General features: G+C 38.1%; 1 protein-coding gene across 2 annotated transcripts in view; it reads right to left on the reverse strand.

Moving 5' to 3' along the window:
• DEPDC1B (DEP domain containing 1B) overlaps positions 1-19,182 on the reverse strand; it is a 95,284-nt gene that overhangs the window by 19,871 nt on the left and 56,231 nt on the right. For both annotated transcript variants that reach the window (XM_007453223.1, XM_007453224.1), the window contains exon 7: positions 16,738-16,878. In XM_007453223.1, coding sequence (XP_007453285.1) covers positions 16,738-16,878 — 141 coding nt within the window. The remainder of the gene's footprint in view (positions 1-16,737; positions 16,879-19,182) is intronic.

A 19,182-nucleotide genomic window follows, 5' to 3' on the forward strand; every position in this document is an offset into this window, starting at 1 on the left:
TATAAAAATATGCCAGGTCCCTTCCTTTAAAGAGCTTATGCACTGTGAGAAGGAGAGGCCCATAAAAAAGTAAGTAGCAAAATGTGAGAGGTGCTGCAAGAGACATGTGCAACAGGCATATTAGGGAACCTGTAAGTCACTCAATAAGACTATAGTAGGGCTTCCCTGGTGGCGCAGTGGTTGGGAGTCTGCCTGCTAATGCAGGGGACATGGGTTCGAGCCCTGGTCTGGGAAGATCCCACATGCCGCAGAGCGACTAGGCCCGTGAGCCATAACTACTGAGCCTGCGCGTCTGGAGCCTGTGCTCCGCAACAAGAGAGGCCGCGATAGTGAGAGGCCCGCGCACTGCAATGAAGAGTGGCCCCCGCTCGCCGCAACTAGAGAAAGCCCTCGCACAGAAACGAAGACCCAACGCAGCCAAAAATAAATAAATAAATAAATAAAAAGCCAAGCATTTGAAGCCATTTAAAAAAAAAAAAAAATAAGACTATAGTATAGGCTGTGAGTGCCCAATAGAAATGAAGTGAAAAAGGTTAGCAGAGATGAGATCTCAGAAGGCCTTGAATGCCAGACTAAGGACTTTGGGTTTGAAGAAAAAAAAGGAAAGGAGCTGGGGAATGATGAGAAAATACTCCTAGAGTTTTGGGGAAAGTTACTCATTAAGGAGGACATTTGAGCAGAAATCTGAAGAAAATGAGAGTAAGCCTGGCAAATATCACAGAGACAAATTTTCACGGTAAAGGAAATAGCAATTACAAAGATTGTGACAAGGGAGTATGTCTGGAATGTCTGAGGAACAGCAATGAGGGCAGTGTGAAGAGAGAGGGGTATGCAAGGAATATTCAAGTCAGAAATGAGGTTAGAAAGGAAGCCAAGAGCCAGATCATGTAGAACCTTGTAGACTATCATTAAGGACTCTGGGTTTCACTGTAAGTGACCCAAGAAGCCATTGAAGGATTCTGGGCAGGAGAGTCATTTGATTTGAATTATTTTTACTCTGGCAGCTGTATAGAGAATAGACTGTAAAGGGGTAACAGGGAGGGAGGAAGGAAGATGCAAGGCATGATTACAGTCTGCATGAGGTTGGAACTGGTAGCAGTTGGATCTGGTAAAGACCAATTAAATTCTAGATCTATTTCTCCATGAAGTCTTTTACTTTTGCCACAAAGACTTCTATCACATTAGGCCACAAATCCCTTCTTTTACCAAATTATAAACACCTATGGAGAGTCAAATTTCACCTTAACTTTATATGTTTCATATATATATACACACACATACAGTTTTATAAATAAGACTTCAAGATAATTGAAATCATAGTGCATTTCTTTTGGCAAGGCGTATTTCCTAGTATGTGGTACAAAGCATAAAAGTAAACATTCAAGGGTAGGGGGAGGGACAAAATGGTAGAGTAGAAAGACCCTGAACTCACCTTCTCCCATGGACACTCCAAAGTTGCAACTACTTACAGAGCTATGAAAATGACCTGAAGACTAGCAGAAAAGATTTTCCACAACTAAAGATATAAAAAAAGAGTCACAATGAAACATGTAGGAGGAGCAGAGATTCAATATTAAAGGACCCACATAAATGAGTGGTCAAACCACAAATGGTAGGAATATCACAACTGCAGAGGTCCTCCCCAGAAAGTGAGGGGTCAGATCCTACATGGGGCTCCCCAGCTTGGGATTCCTGCACCAGAAGGACAAACACCCAGGACATTTGGCTTTGAAACCAAGTGGGGCTTACATTCAGGAGGGCTGGAGGGCTGGAGGAAACAGAGACTCCACTCTTAAAGGGCATGTGCAAAATCTCAGGTACTCTGAGTCCCAGCACAGAAGCAGTAGTTTGAAAGGAGCCTGGGTCAAACCGACTTGCTCATCTTGGAGAGTCCCCCAGAGAGGGAGGAGGAGACTGGGATTCTTCCTGGGGGTGGGACACTGGCAGCAGCCATTTTGGGGAGCTCATTCTACCGTGATGAACCAGTGCTGGCAAAAGCACCATTTTGGAATCCTCCAGTGCTAGGGGGCCTGCCCCACCCACCAGCGGGCCCACAGCAGCCATGGACCACCAGATCACAGAGCCAGCCATGTGTGAAGCCTACCCCACCCTCCAGCAAGCCCACATCCACCACACGACTCACGGCCTTGCAGTCAATTGGGCTGGGGGTGAAGGGGAGCAGCCCCACCTCCCAGTGCACCCACAGTAGGTGGCCTCACCACAACAAAAGGGCAAACACAGCCTACATAGGGAGCACAAGCAGGGCATACAGCTCTGGTGACCAGAAGGGGGTGATGTGCCACTGGTCCCACAATACATCTCCTATATAAAGCTACTTCTCCAAGGATCAGGAAGTGCAACCAACCTACTAAATACACAGACATAAAAACAGAGAATTACATAAAATGAGGATAAGAAGCAATATATTCCAAAAGAAGGAACAATACAAAACCTCAGGGAAAAAACTTGAAGTGGAGATAAGCAATCTACCCAATAAAGAGTTCTGGGTAATGACAATAAAGATACTCACTGAACTCAGGAGAGGAATGGATGAACACAGTGAGAATTTCAACAAAGAGTTAGAAAACATAAAGAACCAAGCAAAGTGGAAGAATACAATAATTGAAATACACTAGAAGGAATCAATAGTAAACTAGATATAGTAGACCCAGAGGAACAAATCAGCAATCTGGAAGACAGAGCAGTGGAAATTCACCCAGCTGAACAAAAAAGAAAACAGAAAAAGAACTTTTTAAAATGAGGAAAGTTTAAGAGACCTCTGGAACAGCATTAAGTATACTAACATTTGAATTATAGGGGTCCCAGAAGGATAACAGAGAGAGAAGGGGGAAGAGAACTTATTTGAAGAAATCACAGCTGAAAATATCCCTAACCTGGCAAAGGAAAAAGACATCCAGGCCCAGGAAGTAGACAGAGTCCCAAACAAGATTAACCCCAAAAGGTCCACAACAAGACACATTATAATTAAAATGGCAAAAATTTAATGTAAAGAGAGAATCCTAAAAGCAGCAAGAGAAAATCAACTAGTTAGGTATGAGGGAAGTCCCATAAAACCACAAGGTGATTTTTCAGCAGAAACTTTGTGGGCCGGAAGGGAGTAGAACAATACACCCAAAGAGATGAAAGGAAAGATACCTACAACCAAGAAAACTCTACCCAACAAGGTTATCATTCAGAGTTGAAGGAGAGATAAAGAGTTTTACAGATAAGCAAAAGCTAGAAAGACTTCAGCACCACCAAACTGGCCTTACAAAAAATGTTAAGGGACTTCTCAAAGCAAAAAAGAAAAGGCCACAACTAGAAATGTGAAAATTATGAAAGGAAAAATCTCACTGGTAAAGGCAAACATGCAGTAAAGGTAGTGGATCAACCAGTTATAAAGCTAATAGGAAGTCTAAAAGGCAAAAGTAGTAAAATTCACCTATATCTACAATAAGTAGTCAAAGGATACACAAAACAAAAAGAGGAAGAAATCAAAAAATACCTGGAGGCAAATGAGAGTGGAAATACAATGATCCAAAATTGATGGGATGAAGTAAAAGCAGTTCTGAGAGGGAAGTGACACAAGCTTACTTCAGGAAACAAGAAAATCTCAAACAACCTAAACTTACACCTAAAGGAACTAGAAAAAGAAGAACAAACAAAACCCAGTTAGTAGAGGGAAAGAAATAAATATCAGAGAAGAAACAAATGAAAAAAAAACTAAAAACAAACAAAAAAAAAAACGAAAAATAAAAACCACCAATTACACTAAAGGCTGGTTCTTTGAAAAGATAAATAAAATTGATAAATCGTTAGATTCATCAAGAAAAAAGAGAGGGCCCAAATCAATAAAATCAGAAATGAAAGAGGAGAAGTTAAACAGATACCACAGAAATACAAGGATCATAAGAGATTACCACAAACAAAAATTATATGCCAATAAATTGGACAACCTAAAAGAAATGGATAACTTCCTAGAAATGTACAGTCTCCCAAGACTAAATCTGAAAGAAACAGAAAACTTGAACAGACCAATTACCAATAATGAAATTGAATCAGTAATGAAAAAACCCCAAACAAACAAAAGTCCAGGACCAGAAAACTGTTAGAACTCATAAACAAATTCGGTAAAGTTGCAGGATACAAAATCAATATAGAAAAATCTGTTGCATTACTATACACTAATAATGAACTATCAGAAAAAGAAATTAAGAAAATCCCATTTACAATTGCATCAGAAAGAATAAAATATCTAGGAATAAATCTAATGAAGGAGATAAAAAACTTGTACTCTGAAAACAATGAGACATTAATGAAAGAATTCAAAGATGACAAAAACAACTGGACAGATGTGCAGTGCTCATGCATTCGTGCTCATTGTTAAAATAGCCATACTACCCAAGGCAATCTACGAATTCAATGTAATCCCTAGCAAAACACCACTGGCATTTTCTACATAGCAAGAATAAATAATTCTAAATAATTTTTATGGAAACACAAAAGACCCTGAATAGCCAAAACAATCTTGAGAAGGAAAAACAATGCTGAAGGTAGCATACGCCCTGATTTAAAACTATACTACAAAGCTTCAGTCATCGAAACAGTATGGTACTGGTACAAAAACAGACACACAGATCAATGGAACAGAACAGAGAGCCCAGAAGTGAACCACACTAATATGAGCAATTAATCTCAATAAAGGAGGCAAGAATACACAATAAGGATAAGACAGCCACTTCAATAATTGGTGCTGGGAAAACTGGAAAACTACATGCAAGAGAATCAAACTGGAGTACTCTCTCACACTATGCACAAAAGTAAATTCAAAATGGATTAAAGACTTAAATGTAAGACCTGAAAACATAAAACTTCTAGAAGAAAACAGGCAGCATGCTCTTTGACACTGGTCTTATAATATTTTTTGGATATGTATCCAAAAAAACAAAAGCAAAAATAAACAAATGGGACAATATCAAACTAAAAAGCTTTTTGCATGGTGAAGGAAACTATGAACAAAAGGAAAAGGCCAATTACTGAATGGGAGAAGATTTACAAACAATGTATCCAACAAGGGGTTAATACCCCCCCCCCAAAAAAAACAGAACTCATACAATTCAACATCAGGGCTTCCCTGGTGGCGCAGTGGTTGAGAGTCCGCCTGCTGATGCAGGGGACACGGGTTCGTGCCCCGGTCCAGGAAGATCCCACGTGCAGCGGAGCGGCTGGGCCCATGGGCCATGGCCGCTGAGCCTGCGCGTCCGGATCCTGTGCTCCGCAATGGGAGAGGCCACAGCAGTGAGAGGCCTGCGTACCGCCAAAAAAAAAAAAAAGAGTTAAATGTAAGACCTGAAAACATAAAACTTCTAGAAGAAAACAGGCAGCGTGCTCTTTGACACTGGTCTTATAATATTTTTTGGATATGTATCCAAAAAAAAAAAAGCAAAAATAAACAAATGGGACAACATCAAACTAAAAAGCTTTTTGCATGGTGAAGGAAACTATGAACAAAAGGAAAAGGCCAATTACTGAATGGGAGAAGATTTACAAACAATGTATCCAATAAGGGGTTAATACCCCCCCCCGAAAAAAACAGAACTCATACAATTCAACATCAGAAAACCAAACAACCTGATTAAAAAGGGGACAGAGGATCTGAACAGACATTTTTCCAAAGAAAACATACAAACGGCCTACAGGCACATGGAAAGATGTTCAACATCACTCATCATCAGGGAAATGCAAATCAAAACCACAGTGAGATACCACCTCACACCTGTCAGAATGGCTGTTATCAAAAAGACAACAAGTAAGGGTTGGCAAAGATGTGGAGAAAAGGGAACTCTTGTGCACTGTTAATGGGAATGCAAGTTGGCGCAGCCATTATGGAAAACATTATAGAGATTCTTCAAAAATTAAAAAATATAACTACCATATGATCTAGCAATTCCACTCTTGGGTATATATCTGAAGAAAACAAAAACAGTAATTATAAAAGATACATGCACCCCTATTTCATTCCAGCATTATTTACAATAGCCAAGATATGGAAGCAACCAAAATGACCACCAATAGATGAATGGATAAAGAAGGTGTGTGTGTTTGTGTGTGTGTGTATGTATGCATATATCACACACACACAATGGAATACTACTCAGCCATTAAAAAGAATGAAATCTTGCCACTGCAACAACATGGATGGACCTAGAGGGTATTATGCTAAGTAAAGTAAGTCAAAGAAAGACAAATACTGTATGATTTCACTTATATGTGCCATCTAAAACACCAAAGAAGTGAACAAACATAACAAAACAAAAACAGAGCTATAGATATGTAGAACGAACAGGTGGTTGCCAGAGGGGAGATGTGTGGGGAAAGAAAAAGTGAGGGAGACTAAGAGGTACAAACTTCCAGTTGCAAAATAAATGCATCACAGGTATGAAATTACATATATATACATTTAGTACATTAGGAGAATATAGTCAATAACTATGTAATATCTTGTATGGTGACATACTGTAAAAAGACTCATCTTGGTGATCAGTTTAAAATGTACAGAAATATCAAATCTGGGGCTTCCCTGGTGGCACAGTGGCTGGGAGTCCGCCTGCCAATGCAGGGGACACGGGTTCAGGCCCTGGTCCGGGAAGATCCCACATGCTGTGGAGCAACTAAGCCCGTGTGCCACAACTACTGAGCCTGCGCTCCAGAGCCCGTGAGCCACAACTCCTGAAGCCTGCGTACCTACAGCCCGTGCTCCGCAACAAGAGAAGCCACTGCAATGAGAAGCCTGCACACTGCAACGAAGAGTAGCCCCCGCTTGCCACAGCTAGAGAAAGCCTGCCCGCAGCAACAAAGACCCAACGCAGCCAAAAATAAATAAATTAATTAAAAAAAAAAGAAATATCAAATCACTATGTTGTATAACAGGAATTAACGTAGTGTTGCAGGTCAATACATCGAAAACAAACAAATAGACAAACTCATAGAAAAAGAGACCAGATTTCTGGTTGCCAGAGGCAGGGGTGAGGGGATTGGATGAAGGCAATCAAAGGTACAAACATCCAGCTATAAGGTAAATAAGTACTAGGAATGTGATGTACAACAAAATAAATATAATCAACACTGCTCTATGTTATATATGAAAATTGTTAACAGAGCATAGCCTAAGAGTTCTCATCACAAGGAAAAAAAAACCCATTTTTTTCTATTTCTTTAATTCTTCATCTATAATGACATGATGGATGTTCACTAAACTTATTCTGGTAATCATTTCAGGATGTATGCAAGTCAAATCATTATTCTGTTTATGTTAAACTTATAAGGTGTTGTATGTCAATAATATCTCAACAAAACTGGAAGAAAAAATATTTTAAAAGAAAGCAAACAGAAACAAAAGAAAGAAAGAAAATCATCTGTTTAAAGAAAAAATAACAACAATATATAGTAGGGTTATAACACATTATTAAAAATATATGTAGCACTAAAATGTATGATAACAATAGCCCAAAGGGCAGTGGAAAAAAATGAAAGAATGTTGTTGTAAGGTAGTAACATTATAAATGAAATAGTACAATATTTAAAGGTAGGCAAAATTTTATTGAGATACAAAAAGCATGAATAGACTTCAAAACTGAAAACTTCTGCTTTTTGAAAGACACTGTTAAGAAAAGGGGGGAAAAGAACTACACTCCAGGAGAAAATATTTGCAATAAATATATCTAACAAAGGATTTACACGCAGAACATACCAACAATTTTTTTTTTTTTTTTTCTTTTTTGGCGGTACGTGGGCCTCTCCCCTTGCGGAGCACAGGCTCCGGACACGCAGGCTCAGCGGCCATGGCTCACAGGCCCAGCCGCTCCACAGCATGTGGGATCTTCCCAGATGGGAGCACGAACCCGTGTCCCCTGCATCGGCAGGTGGACTCGCAACCACTGCACCACCTAACCATTTTTATTGAAGAATTAATTTACAATGTTGTGTTAGTTTCAGGTGTACAGCAAAGTGATTCAGTTATATATATATTTACTATATCATATAGATTTATTTATACGTGCGTATATATATATATATATATATATATAATTCTTTTTCAGATTCTTTTCCATTATAGTTTATTATAAGATATTGAATATAGTTCCCTGTGCTATACAGAAGGTTTTTGTTGCTTATCTATTTTATATATAGTAGTGTGTAATTTATGTGTTTAGTTACAGCCAGTGAATACCTAGGCATTTGCCTAAATTTCCATCTTTAAGAACTACCTAACTCACTTTATTCCAATAATATTGACATAACAGTAGTCATTACATCTGGAGGTGATTCAGTATCTTTACCCTGGCCCATCTGCAATTTCAAAAGCTTGGGCCATAAGCCCTGGGCCCTGAGAGCAGGGAGCACCACCAGCAAGAACTTCAGACTAACATGGGCAAGAGCTCTCTGTCTGGTCAAGTGCACCAAGTAGGCACTCTCTGAAAAAAGGAATTGTTTTCCCCTAAGGATTACATGGGATAAGGACCCTGAGATGACCCGAAGTGCATGAGGGCAAAGAGGTTACAAAGCAAGATGGCACACAGCTCCAGAGGATCTCCTAGAAATCACTATACAAAAGAACCAAAGAGGGGCTTCCCTTGTGGCGCAGTGGTTGAGAGTCCACCTGCCGATGCAGGGGACGCGGGTTCGTGCCCCGGTCCGGGAAGATCCCACATGCCGCAGAGCGGCTGGGCCTGTGAGCCATGGCGGCTGAGCCTGCGCGTCCGGAGCCTGTGCTCCGCAACGGGAGAGGCCTCAACAGTGAGAGGCCCGCGTACAGCAAAAAAAAAGAACCAAAGAATGGAAAACCTAACCTTATGGATATTTCTAGGTTAAAAAACATAGGAGGACATCTCAGCCTTTGAGTTACATGATCCAATGTATAACCAGTCTAGTGAATTTCAATGGCATTTTCTAAACTTTACATCTAGGAGAAAGCAAACAGCAAAGACCTACTGTGTCAGCCTTCCAGCCTATTAGCACATAAACCAGGAGCCACAAACTCACCTGCCTATAGGAGCAGAAACCAAAAATATAAACTCTTATGTGAATTTCCTATTTCTTAAAGTTTGGCAATTAATTAAACTTTCTTTTTAAAACATACAAGTTAAACCAGATGTATTCATGAGCCAGACTTGGCCCATAGATCACCAGTCTAGGATCTCAGATATCAACATCATATAACACACAAGCCAGCCAGTTTTCCAAAACACTCTTCCCTGCTCCCATGCCCCTTTGTGCTTCCTTTCTGCCTTCTCTTTTCCTCAGTATGCCAACTTATCGCAAGCTACACAGCTCAGTGGATTCCAGGGTGCATGTAAAGTGTGTGTAAAGGCTGCTATACTATCTCACTCACCCTATTCAGGAGTCAGCCGAACTCTGATCTTAATATAAGGAACTGCCATTTTGGAAATGAAGATTTATTACTAGTCACAGTTACATTGTTAGGTCAGGCTGCTGAGAGGAAGTATAGTATAAGTAAAGGGTAAGTCTTAAACCTCCAAAAATGTCTTTTTTTTTTTCATTTTTTCTTTAAGAACACTTCGATATCCTGTTTCACCTATCAATGACTGTTCTCAGGGTCACAGTTATGGCATAAAGCCAGAATTATTTCATGCAAGAAGCAAAGGAATAACCCTCAAAAGAAATTCATTAACTAAACTAAAAACCATTTCCATTGAAATTGCTGCAGAATTAGCTTCTACAAAAAAGTAGACTGATTACCTACTTTAAAGCATTTTATCTAAGGGGATCCTATTCCAATCAAAGTAAGTCAAAAGGTTTAAGGAATGACTAATTCCTCCTGGGATTCAACCTATGTATCTAGTTTGCACAGACCTAGATATGATACGCTTTCCCACAGATTCTAATAGCATTGCTATATTAGATAATCTTTGTTATTCATATAAACAAATTATGGTCCTCACAACCTAGAAGACTTTCTTCTTTCACTATGTAAAGTTCTAAAAACTATGGTTTTCAATGCAGGGTGTCTGAAATATATTCACTTGAGAAGGACTGATCAGGGAAGGTTAATATATGTCACCATCTATACACATTAGTCTATTATTGCTGACACCTAAGAATAATAAATTCTCCATTCTATCCATCCTTTTCCACCTCAAAGCCTCTTGAAAATATTTTAGCTGATGGCTGACTCTGACATCAATTTGGAAACAACCAGCTTTAATTCCTAGATGAGATCAAAATGAACAATTGGGGGTAGAACAGACCAGTGACATCACAAATGCAACTGATGCAAATTGGAACTCATACATTTTTAAACACCTTCCATTTGATATCCTAGAAGCCAGTGCTCAAATGAGAATTTCTTCAGTCAGCTTCCACTGAGCTTCCAACTGACTCTACCCAGAAAGGCTCTCATTCAGATTCCACAGAGAAATCAAAAGCTTTACAGACAAGCAAAAGCTAAGAGAATTCAGCACCACCAGACCAGTTTTGCAACAAATGCTAAAGGAATTTCTCTAAGTGGAAAATGAAAGGCCACAACTAGAAACAAGAAAATAGCAAATGGAAAAGCTCACTGGTAAAGGCAAACATACAGTAAAGGTGGGAAATCATCTGCACACAAGTATGATATCAAAACCAGCAAATGCAAGAAAAAGAGAACACAAATGCAGGATATTGGAAATGCAGTTGAAATTAAAAGACCAGCAACTTAAAACAATCTTGTTTATATATATAGACTGCTATATCAAAACCTCAGGGTAATGACAAACCAAAAATCTACAATAGATACACATGAGAAAGAAAAAGGAATCCAAACACAACACTAAAGTTAGTTATCAAATCACAAGAGAATAAAAGAGGAAGGGAAGAAAAAACACCTACAAAAACAAATCCAAAACAATTAACAAAATGGCAGTAAGAACATGCATATCAATAATTATCTTAAATGTAAATGGATTAAATGCTCCAACCAAAAGACATAGACTGGCTGAATGGATATAAAAACAAGACCAGTATATATCATGTCTACAGGAGAACCACTTCAGATCTAGAGACATACAGACTGAAAGTGAGGGAATGGAAAAAGGTATTCCATGCAAATGGAAATCAAAAGAAAGCTGGAGTAGCAATACTCATATCAGACTGTTGTAACAGACAAAGAAGGACACTACATAATGATCAAGGAATCAATCCAAGAAGAAGGTATAACAATTGTAAATATATATGCACCCAACATAGGAGCACCTCACTATATAAGGCAAATACTAACAGCCGTAAAAGGAGAAATCAACAGTAACACAATAATAGTGGGGGACTTTAACACAAAACTTTCATCAATGGACCATCAAAATGGTCCATCCATTTCTATCAGATCATCCAGATAGAGAATCAATAAGGAAACACAGGCCTTAAATGACACATTAGACCAGATGAACTTAATTGATATTTATAAAGCATTCCATCCAAAAGCAGCAGAATACACATTCTTCTCAAGTGCACATGGAACATTCTCCAGGATTGATCACATGCTGGGCCACAAAGCAAGCCTCAGTAAATTTAAGAAAACTGAAATCATATCAAGCAACTTTTCCAACCACAACACTATGAGATTAGAAATCAACCACACACACAAAAAAAAATGGTGAAAAACACAAACACATGGAGGCTAAACAATATGCTACTAAACAACCAATGCATCACTGAAGAAATCAAAAGGGGAAATCAAAAAATACCCAGAGACATATAAAAATGAAAACACGAAAATCCAAAACCTATGGGATGCAGCAAAAGCAGTTCTAAGGGGGAAGTTCATAGCAATAAAATCTTACATCAGGAAACAAGAAAAATCACAAATAAACAACCTAAACTTGCACCTAAAGCAACTAGAGAAAGAACAAACAAAACCCACAGTTAGTAGAAGGAAAGAAATCATAAAGATCAGAGCAGAAATAAATGAAATACAAATGAAGAAAATAGAAAAGATCAATGAAACTAAAAGCTGGTTCTTTGTAAAGATAAACAAAATTAACAAACCTTTAGCCAGACAGATTAAGAAAAAGAGGGAGAGGGCTCAAATCAATAAAATTAGAAATGAAAAAGGAGAAGTTACAATGGACACCACAGAAATACAAAGGATCATAAGAGACTACTACAAGCAACTATATGCCAATAAAAAGGACAACCAAGAAGAAATGGACAAATTCTTAGAAAGGTACAATATCCCAAGAGTGAGCCAGGAAGAAACAGAAAATATGAACAGACCTATCACAAGTACTGAAACTGAAACTGTGATAAAAAAAACTCTCAACAGCAGGACAGGAATAAGGACACAGACATAGAGAATGGACTTGAGGACACAGGGAGGGGGAAGGGTAAGCTGGGACAAAGAGACAGAGTAGCATGGACATAATATACACTGCCAAATGTAAAACAGATAGCTAGTGGGAAGCAGCCACATAGCACAGAGCAGTCAGCTCAGTGCTTTGTGTCCACCTAGAGGGGTGGAATAGGGAGGGTGGGAGGGAGACGCAAGAGGGAGGAGATATGGGGATGTATGTATATGTATAGCTGATTCACTTTGTATACAGCAGAAACTAACACACCATTGTAAAGCAATTATACTCCAATAAAGATGTTAAAAAAAAAACTCCCAACGAACAAAAGTCCAGGACCAGTTGGCTTCACAGGCAAAATCCACTGAACATTTAGAGAAGAGTTAACACGTACCCTTCTGAACTATTCCAAAACGTTGCTGAGGAAAGAAAACCCCCAAAATCATTCTATGAGGCCACTCTCACCCTGATACCAAAACCAGACAAAGATACTACACAAAAAGAAAATCACAGGCCGATATCACTGATGAACATAGATGCAAAAATCCTCAGCAAAATACTAGCAAACCAAATCCAACACTGCATTACAATGATCATACACTATGATCAAGTCGGATTTATCCCAGGGATGTAAAGATTTTTCAATATCTGCAAATCAATCAGTGTTATACACCACATCAACAAATTGAAGAATAAGAACCATATGATCATCTCAATAGATGCAGAAAAAGCTTCTGACAAAATTCAACGCCCATTTATGATTAAAAAAAAAAAAACTCTCCAGAAAGTGGGCACAGAGGGAACATACCTCAACATAATAAAAGCCATATATGACAAACTTACAGCTAACATCATACTCAACAGTGAAAAGCTGAAAGCACTTCCTCTAAGATCATGTACAAGACAAGGATGTCCACTCTTGCCACTTTTATTCAACATAGTTTTGGAAGTCCTAGTAAAAGCAATCAGAGAAGAAAAAGAAATAAAAGGAATCCAAATTAGAAAAGAAGAAGTAAAACTGTCACTGTTTGCAGATGACATGATACTATACATAGAAAATCCTAAAGGTGCCACCAGAAAACTACTAGAGCTCATCAATGAATCTGGTAAAGTTACAGGATACAAAATTAATACACAGAAATCTGTTGCATTTCTATACACTAACTACCAATGATCAGAAAGAGAAATTAAAGAAACAATCCCATTTACCATCGCATCAAAATGATTAAAATACCTAGGAATAAACCTACCTAAGGAGACAAAAGACCTGTACTCTGGAAACTGTAAGACACTGGTGACAGAAATCCAAGATGACACAAACAGATGGAAAGATATACCATGTTCCTGGATTGGAAAAATCAATTTGTCAAAATGACTATACTATCCAAGGTAATCTACAGATTCAGTGCAATCCCTATCTAATTACAAGTGGCACTTTTCACAGAACTAGAACAAAAACTTTCACAATTTGTATGGAAACACAAAAGACCCCCAATAGCCAAAGCAATCTTGAGAATGGAAAATGGAGCTGGAGGAATCAGGCTCCCTGACTTCAAAACTATACTACAAAGCTACAGTAACCAAGACAGTATGGTATTGGCAGAAAAACAGAAATAAAGATCAATGAAACAGCATAGAAAGCCAAGAAATAAACCCACATACCTATGGTTAATTAATCTATGACAAAGGAGGCAAGACTATACACTGGAGAAAAGACAGTCTCTTCAATAAATGGTACTGGGAAAACTGGACAGCAACATGTAAAAAAACGAAATTAGAACATTCTTTAACACCAAACACAAAAATAAACTTAAAATGAATTAAAGACCTAAATGTAAGGCCAGATACTATTAAACTCTTAGAGGAAAACACTCTTTGACATAAATCACAGAAAGATCTTTTTTGATCCATCTCCTAGATAATGGAAATAAAAACAAAAACAAATGGGACCTAATTAAACTTAAAAGCTTTTGCACAGCAAAGGAAACCATAAACAAGATGAAAAGACAACCCACAGAATGAGAGAAAATATTTGCAAATGATACGACCAACAAGCAAGTAATCTCCAAAATTTACAAACAGCTCATGCGTCTCAATTTAAAAAAAAAAACAACACACACACACAATCAAAAAATGGGCAGAAGACCTAAACAGACATTTCTCCAAAGAAGACACAGGTGGCCAAGAGGCATAAGAACAGATAATCAACATCACTAATTATTAGAGAAATGCAAATCAAAACTACAATGAGATATCACCTCACATCAGTCAGAATGGCCATCATCAAAAAATCTACAAACAATAAATGCTGGAGAGGGTGTGTGGAGAAAAGGGAACCCTCCTACACTGTTGGTGGGAATGTAAATTGATACAGCCACTGTGGAGAACAGTATGGAGGTTCCTTAAGAAAGTAAAAATAGACCCACCTCACGATTCAACAATTCCACTCCTGGGCATATATCCAGAACAAAACATGGATCAAAAGGATACATGCACCCCAATGTTCACTGCAGTGCTGTTTACAATAGCCAAGACATGGAAGCAACCTAAATGTCCACCAACCAACAGATGAATGGATAAAGAAGTGGTACATATGTGCAAAAGAATATTACTCAGCCATCAAAATAAATGAAATAATGTCATTTGCACCAACATGGATGGACCTGGAGATTATCATACTAAGTGAAGTCAGACAGAGACAAATAACATATGATATCGCTTATATGTGGAATCTAAAAAAATTGATACAAATGAACTTATTACAAAACAGAAAGAGACTCACAGACTTAGAGAACGAACTTATCGTTACCAGAGGGGAAGGTTGGGAGGGAGGGATAGATACGGAGTTTGGGATTGACATGTACACACTGCTATATTTAAAATAGATAACCAACAAGGATCTACTGTACAGCACAGGGAACTCTGCTCAGTACTCTGTAATAACCTAAATGGGAAAAAGAATAGATACATGTATAATTGAATCACTTTGCTGTTCACCTGAAACTAACACAACATTGTTAATCAACTATACTCCAATAAAAAACTAAATTTTTAAAACAATTGGAATTCATTTTTTTTAAGTTCCAAGTTCTTTTGTTTCTAAATTCTACCATAAAACATTATGAAAATGGAAAATGAGAAGAAAATCTAAGAAGTGGTTTTTAATCCTGTCTTTAGAATTTGTCTTTTACCAGTCGCATAATGGCATTAAGTGGCTATAATGAGAATCTACTCAATTAGTCTTTATGCATCTTAAATAACAGCAAGTAGTCATCATTAGGCATGATACTCACAAGGACATAAGCCCCCAATTCTCCTTGGTGGAAAACAAAATACCAAGAAGACCCAGTGGTCTCAAAGCACAGTACTAGGTCTAACCCCTTCATCTGTTCTCAATATTGGTCTCTCTGAGAACAAACTCACTCTTATGTACGTGATTTATAATTGCTCCATTTTGCTTCTTATTATGAGAAATCCTATGAAATCTTAAAATTGACATACTGTGCTAAGAGATCAGGTACATTATTCACATACTGCTGATACATTATTTTGTTAGGATACTATGGCTGCATCCCTACTTTCCGACAAGAAAATAAGATGGTAGAAAGGGAAGAGACAGGGGAGGAGGAATGGGAAGGCGAAGACTGCTAAGCCCACAACACTCAAAACCAAGAGGATGCTAATTCCTACAAATTTACATAACAGAGTATGATACCCACACAGTGATTTGGTCAGTAAAACAAACTTTTGGACAAGAAAACAATAATACTTATTGAACAATCACAACATCAAGAGAAAAATCTGATTTCCAAGAAGAAAGGAACAATATCAGAAAAGCCTATACCAATAATATTGATTTCTTTTTCCTTTTTACCATGTTTCTTTGACAGTTTAAATTCTGAAATATAAATCTATGTGAGAAGTAGCAACAAGTTTTAGAGAACAGTAGTTACTATATTTTACATGTCACAGATAACAAATAGTCCTACAAAAACCTGTTCCTTCTATAAAAAGAAGTAAGATTTCTATATGAAAATCTCTCTCTCACACTTGACTATTCATGAAGTCATATCCAGGGTAGTAGATTTACTCATGAAGAGTAAATGTCAAATTTACATTCTTTACCAATAAAGTCATACTTTTTTGTACAGCAATGACATAGAACATATTATTCCTCCCTAAGAAATAAAAACTACTGGTCCTTGTTTAGGTTTCATAACAGAGCTTAACTATTTTCTTTTCCTCCTTTATAGAGCAGGACTCCAACTAGGCAAGCATCCCATCTGTTTTTATTTCAAAAAAGCTATGGAAATTGGGCTAATGGAAGTCTCAAGATAGTGAAAAATGAAATGATTCCATATCAGTAGTGAAGATATACTCTCATTATATTCCAACTTACCTAATACACTGACAAAGGCATCAAAAAGGTGAAAGGTAAGCAAAGGCTCTTTCAAGTGACCATAGTAATCAGCTATAGTTTTAAAGACATCTTTTTCAAATCCTAAATACATAGGCTGCTTCAAATCCGAACAATTAGGCCCTGTTAAAAAAGGGAAAGCGAAAGAAAGAGAAACATTAATGGGGCAATCATCTCTAAGTATTAGTCTCTGTGCATAGGTGTGGTGTGTACAGATACTTAAGATCAGAAAAGTTTTCAAGGAGAAGACTGATACTATACTTTTTGCTTATATAAATATACTTTATGTCTAAATTGAAATCTATTATAAAACAATGAGGAGGGCTTCCCTGGTGGCGCAGTGGTTGAGAGTCCGCCTGCTGATGCGGGGGACGCGGGTTCGTGCCCCGGTCCGGGAGGATCCCGCATGCCGCGGAGCGGCTGGTCCCGTGAGCCATGGCCGCTGGGCCTGCGCGTCCGGAGCCTGTGCTCCACGGCGGGAGAGGCTGCAGCGGTGAGAGGCCTTTGTACCGCAAAAAAAAAAAAAAAAAAAAAAAAAGTTTTTTTAAAAAAAAAAAAAAAAAAAAAGGAAAGAGAAAAGGAGGGAAAATCGGAAAATCACTGACTTCCATTTTCAAAGAAACCGACTCTTTCTTTTATGACCTTCTGAAAGGCATTTTTATTAAATGTAAACAGTGATAATTCTCTTTGAAATAGTATTTCTCCTAGTCTTTTTTCGCCATGCGGAATATGGGATCTTAGTTCCCCAACCAGGGATGGAACCCACGCTCCCTGCAGCGGAAGTGCGCAGTCCTAAGCACTGGACCGCCAGGGAAATCCAGATATTTTCCTAGTCTTGACACAGTTAACCAACATAGTAATTACCTCATATATGTAATAGATAAGCAATTTTTAAAGCTTTTCATCATTTCATCATTGCTATATTATAAAATTCAAGAATCAGAGTTGAGTGAAATAATTTCTGCCTCTAAACTATTTTAGACTAATAAGAATGTATACTCTTTTTCCTAAAGATATTCTGAAAAGGATATTTTACATTGTGTCTTAAATTTATTCTGATTATAAAACTCTCCATTTGATCACCAACCATCAAAAGATAGTTTATAAAAAATTTTTAAAAAATTTTTTAAGCTGCTCAAACAAAGACTGTGGGAGACAGGATAAAATGACCTCTAAATTCCTATTGAATTCTTTGATCTAAGAGTCTAGGTTTTATTTACCCAACAATGCTTTTGAATGATTAGTGGCATTGAATGAATTTTTATTAAACAAAATTATAATAGAAAATAACACCAAAGCAGAAACAAACTGATGTTTCTGCTAAAAACAAGTTTAAAAATAAAAAAGATAGTTTATCAAGCAGAGTCATATTGCAAAGTAACTCTAAGAAACCTGGAACAATCTAGAAACCAAGAAGCCTGGAACAAGTGAGGCAGAGATCCCCTTGTATCAGGGACCAAAGAGGAACAAGAAACTCTTAGCTCTCTACAGAGCTGGCAGCAAACGCCCCCAACAATCCATACACAGATGGCAAGATTTACATCGCCAAGTGGAGCAAAGAACTGGATCTGCCCATGCCTGAGGGAAATGGTAAGTGGTCCACGAGGAGCTGCTTGGCCAGCCTTGTCTATTTCCATCACAGTGTGGAAGAAAGGGACGCAAATGGACTGGCCGGTTCTGGGCCAGCAGAATACAAGACTAACAACTGTACCGGAACAGAGCTCTACTCTCAGGACAGCAGGAGAAGCCAGTAAAAATTGATAGGAAATTCTTCCTACAGAATCACTGTAACTGAAAAGAAAGTATCAAACAAAAAAGAACAGTTAAGTATTGTGGGCCTTCACATTTCAAGGCCATTGGGACACTGTGGATACAGCTTTTTGTTGGTCTCCTTTAAAATTCTCTTACCTTTTAATGTTCTAAAATTGACTAAAATAATGAAAATTATTAAACATCTATATGTGTGGTACCTCATTAACCTAGCAGCTAACATAGCCATTTTTACTTGCTTCCTCCTCTATAATATCCCAAGCTTAGTCAGTTGAAATAGTGGGATATGTCTCAGCAAGCAATACACATTGCCTTGAATTACTCCCTCCCAGGATAATATGCAGTTCATTCTAAGCAGTTGTACCCCTTTGTGAACACTTCATCATTCTTGATAAAAATATGCAAAAACAAGCCAAAAAAAGGTTTCCCTAAAAATGTCAATGCATGGCAAGCCCTATGAGAGGAGGCCATAGTTCTAAGATCTTTTGTTTCTCTATCATGTTGAATTTCAGAATATTTTTTAATCTAGTTTTTTTTTTTTTTTGCGGTACGCGGGCCTCTTACTGCTGTGGCCTCTCCCGTTGCGGAGCACAGGCTCCGGACGCGCAGGCTCAGCGGCCATGGCTCACGGGCCCAGCCGCTCCGCGGCACGTGGGA

This window comes from Lipotes vexillifer, unplaced genomic scaffold (assembly GCF_000442215.2).
Source record: "Lipotes vexillifer unplaced genomic scaffold, Lipotes_vexillifer_v1.1 scaffold366, whole genome shotgun sequence".
NCBI classification, from domain to species: Eukaryota; Metazoa; Chordata; class Mammalia; order Artiodactyla; family Lipotidae; genus Lipotes; species Lipotes vexillifer.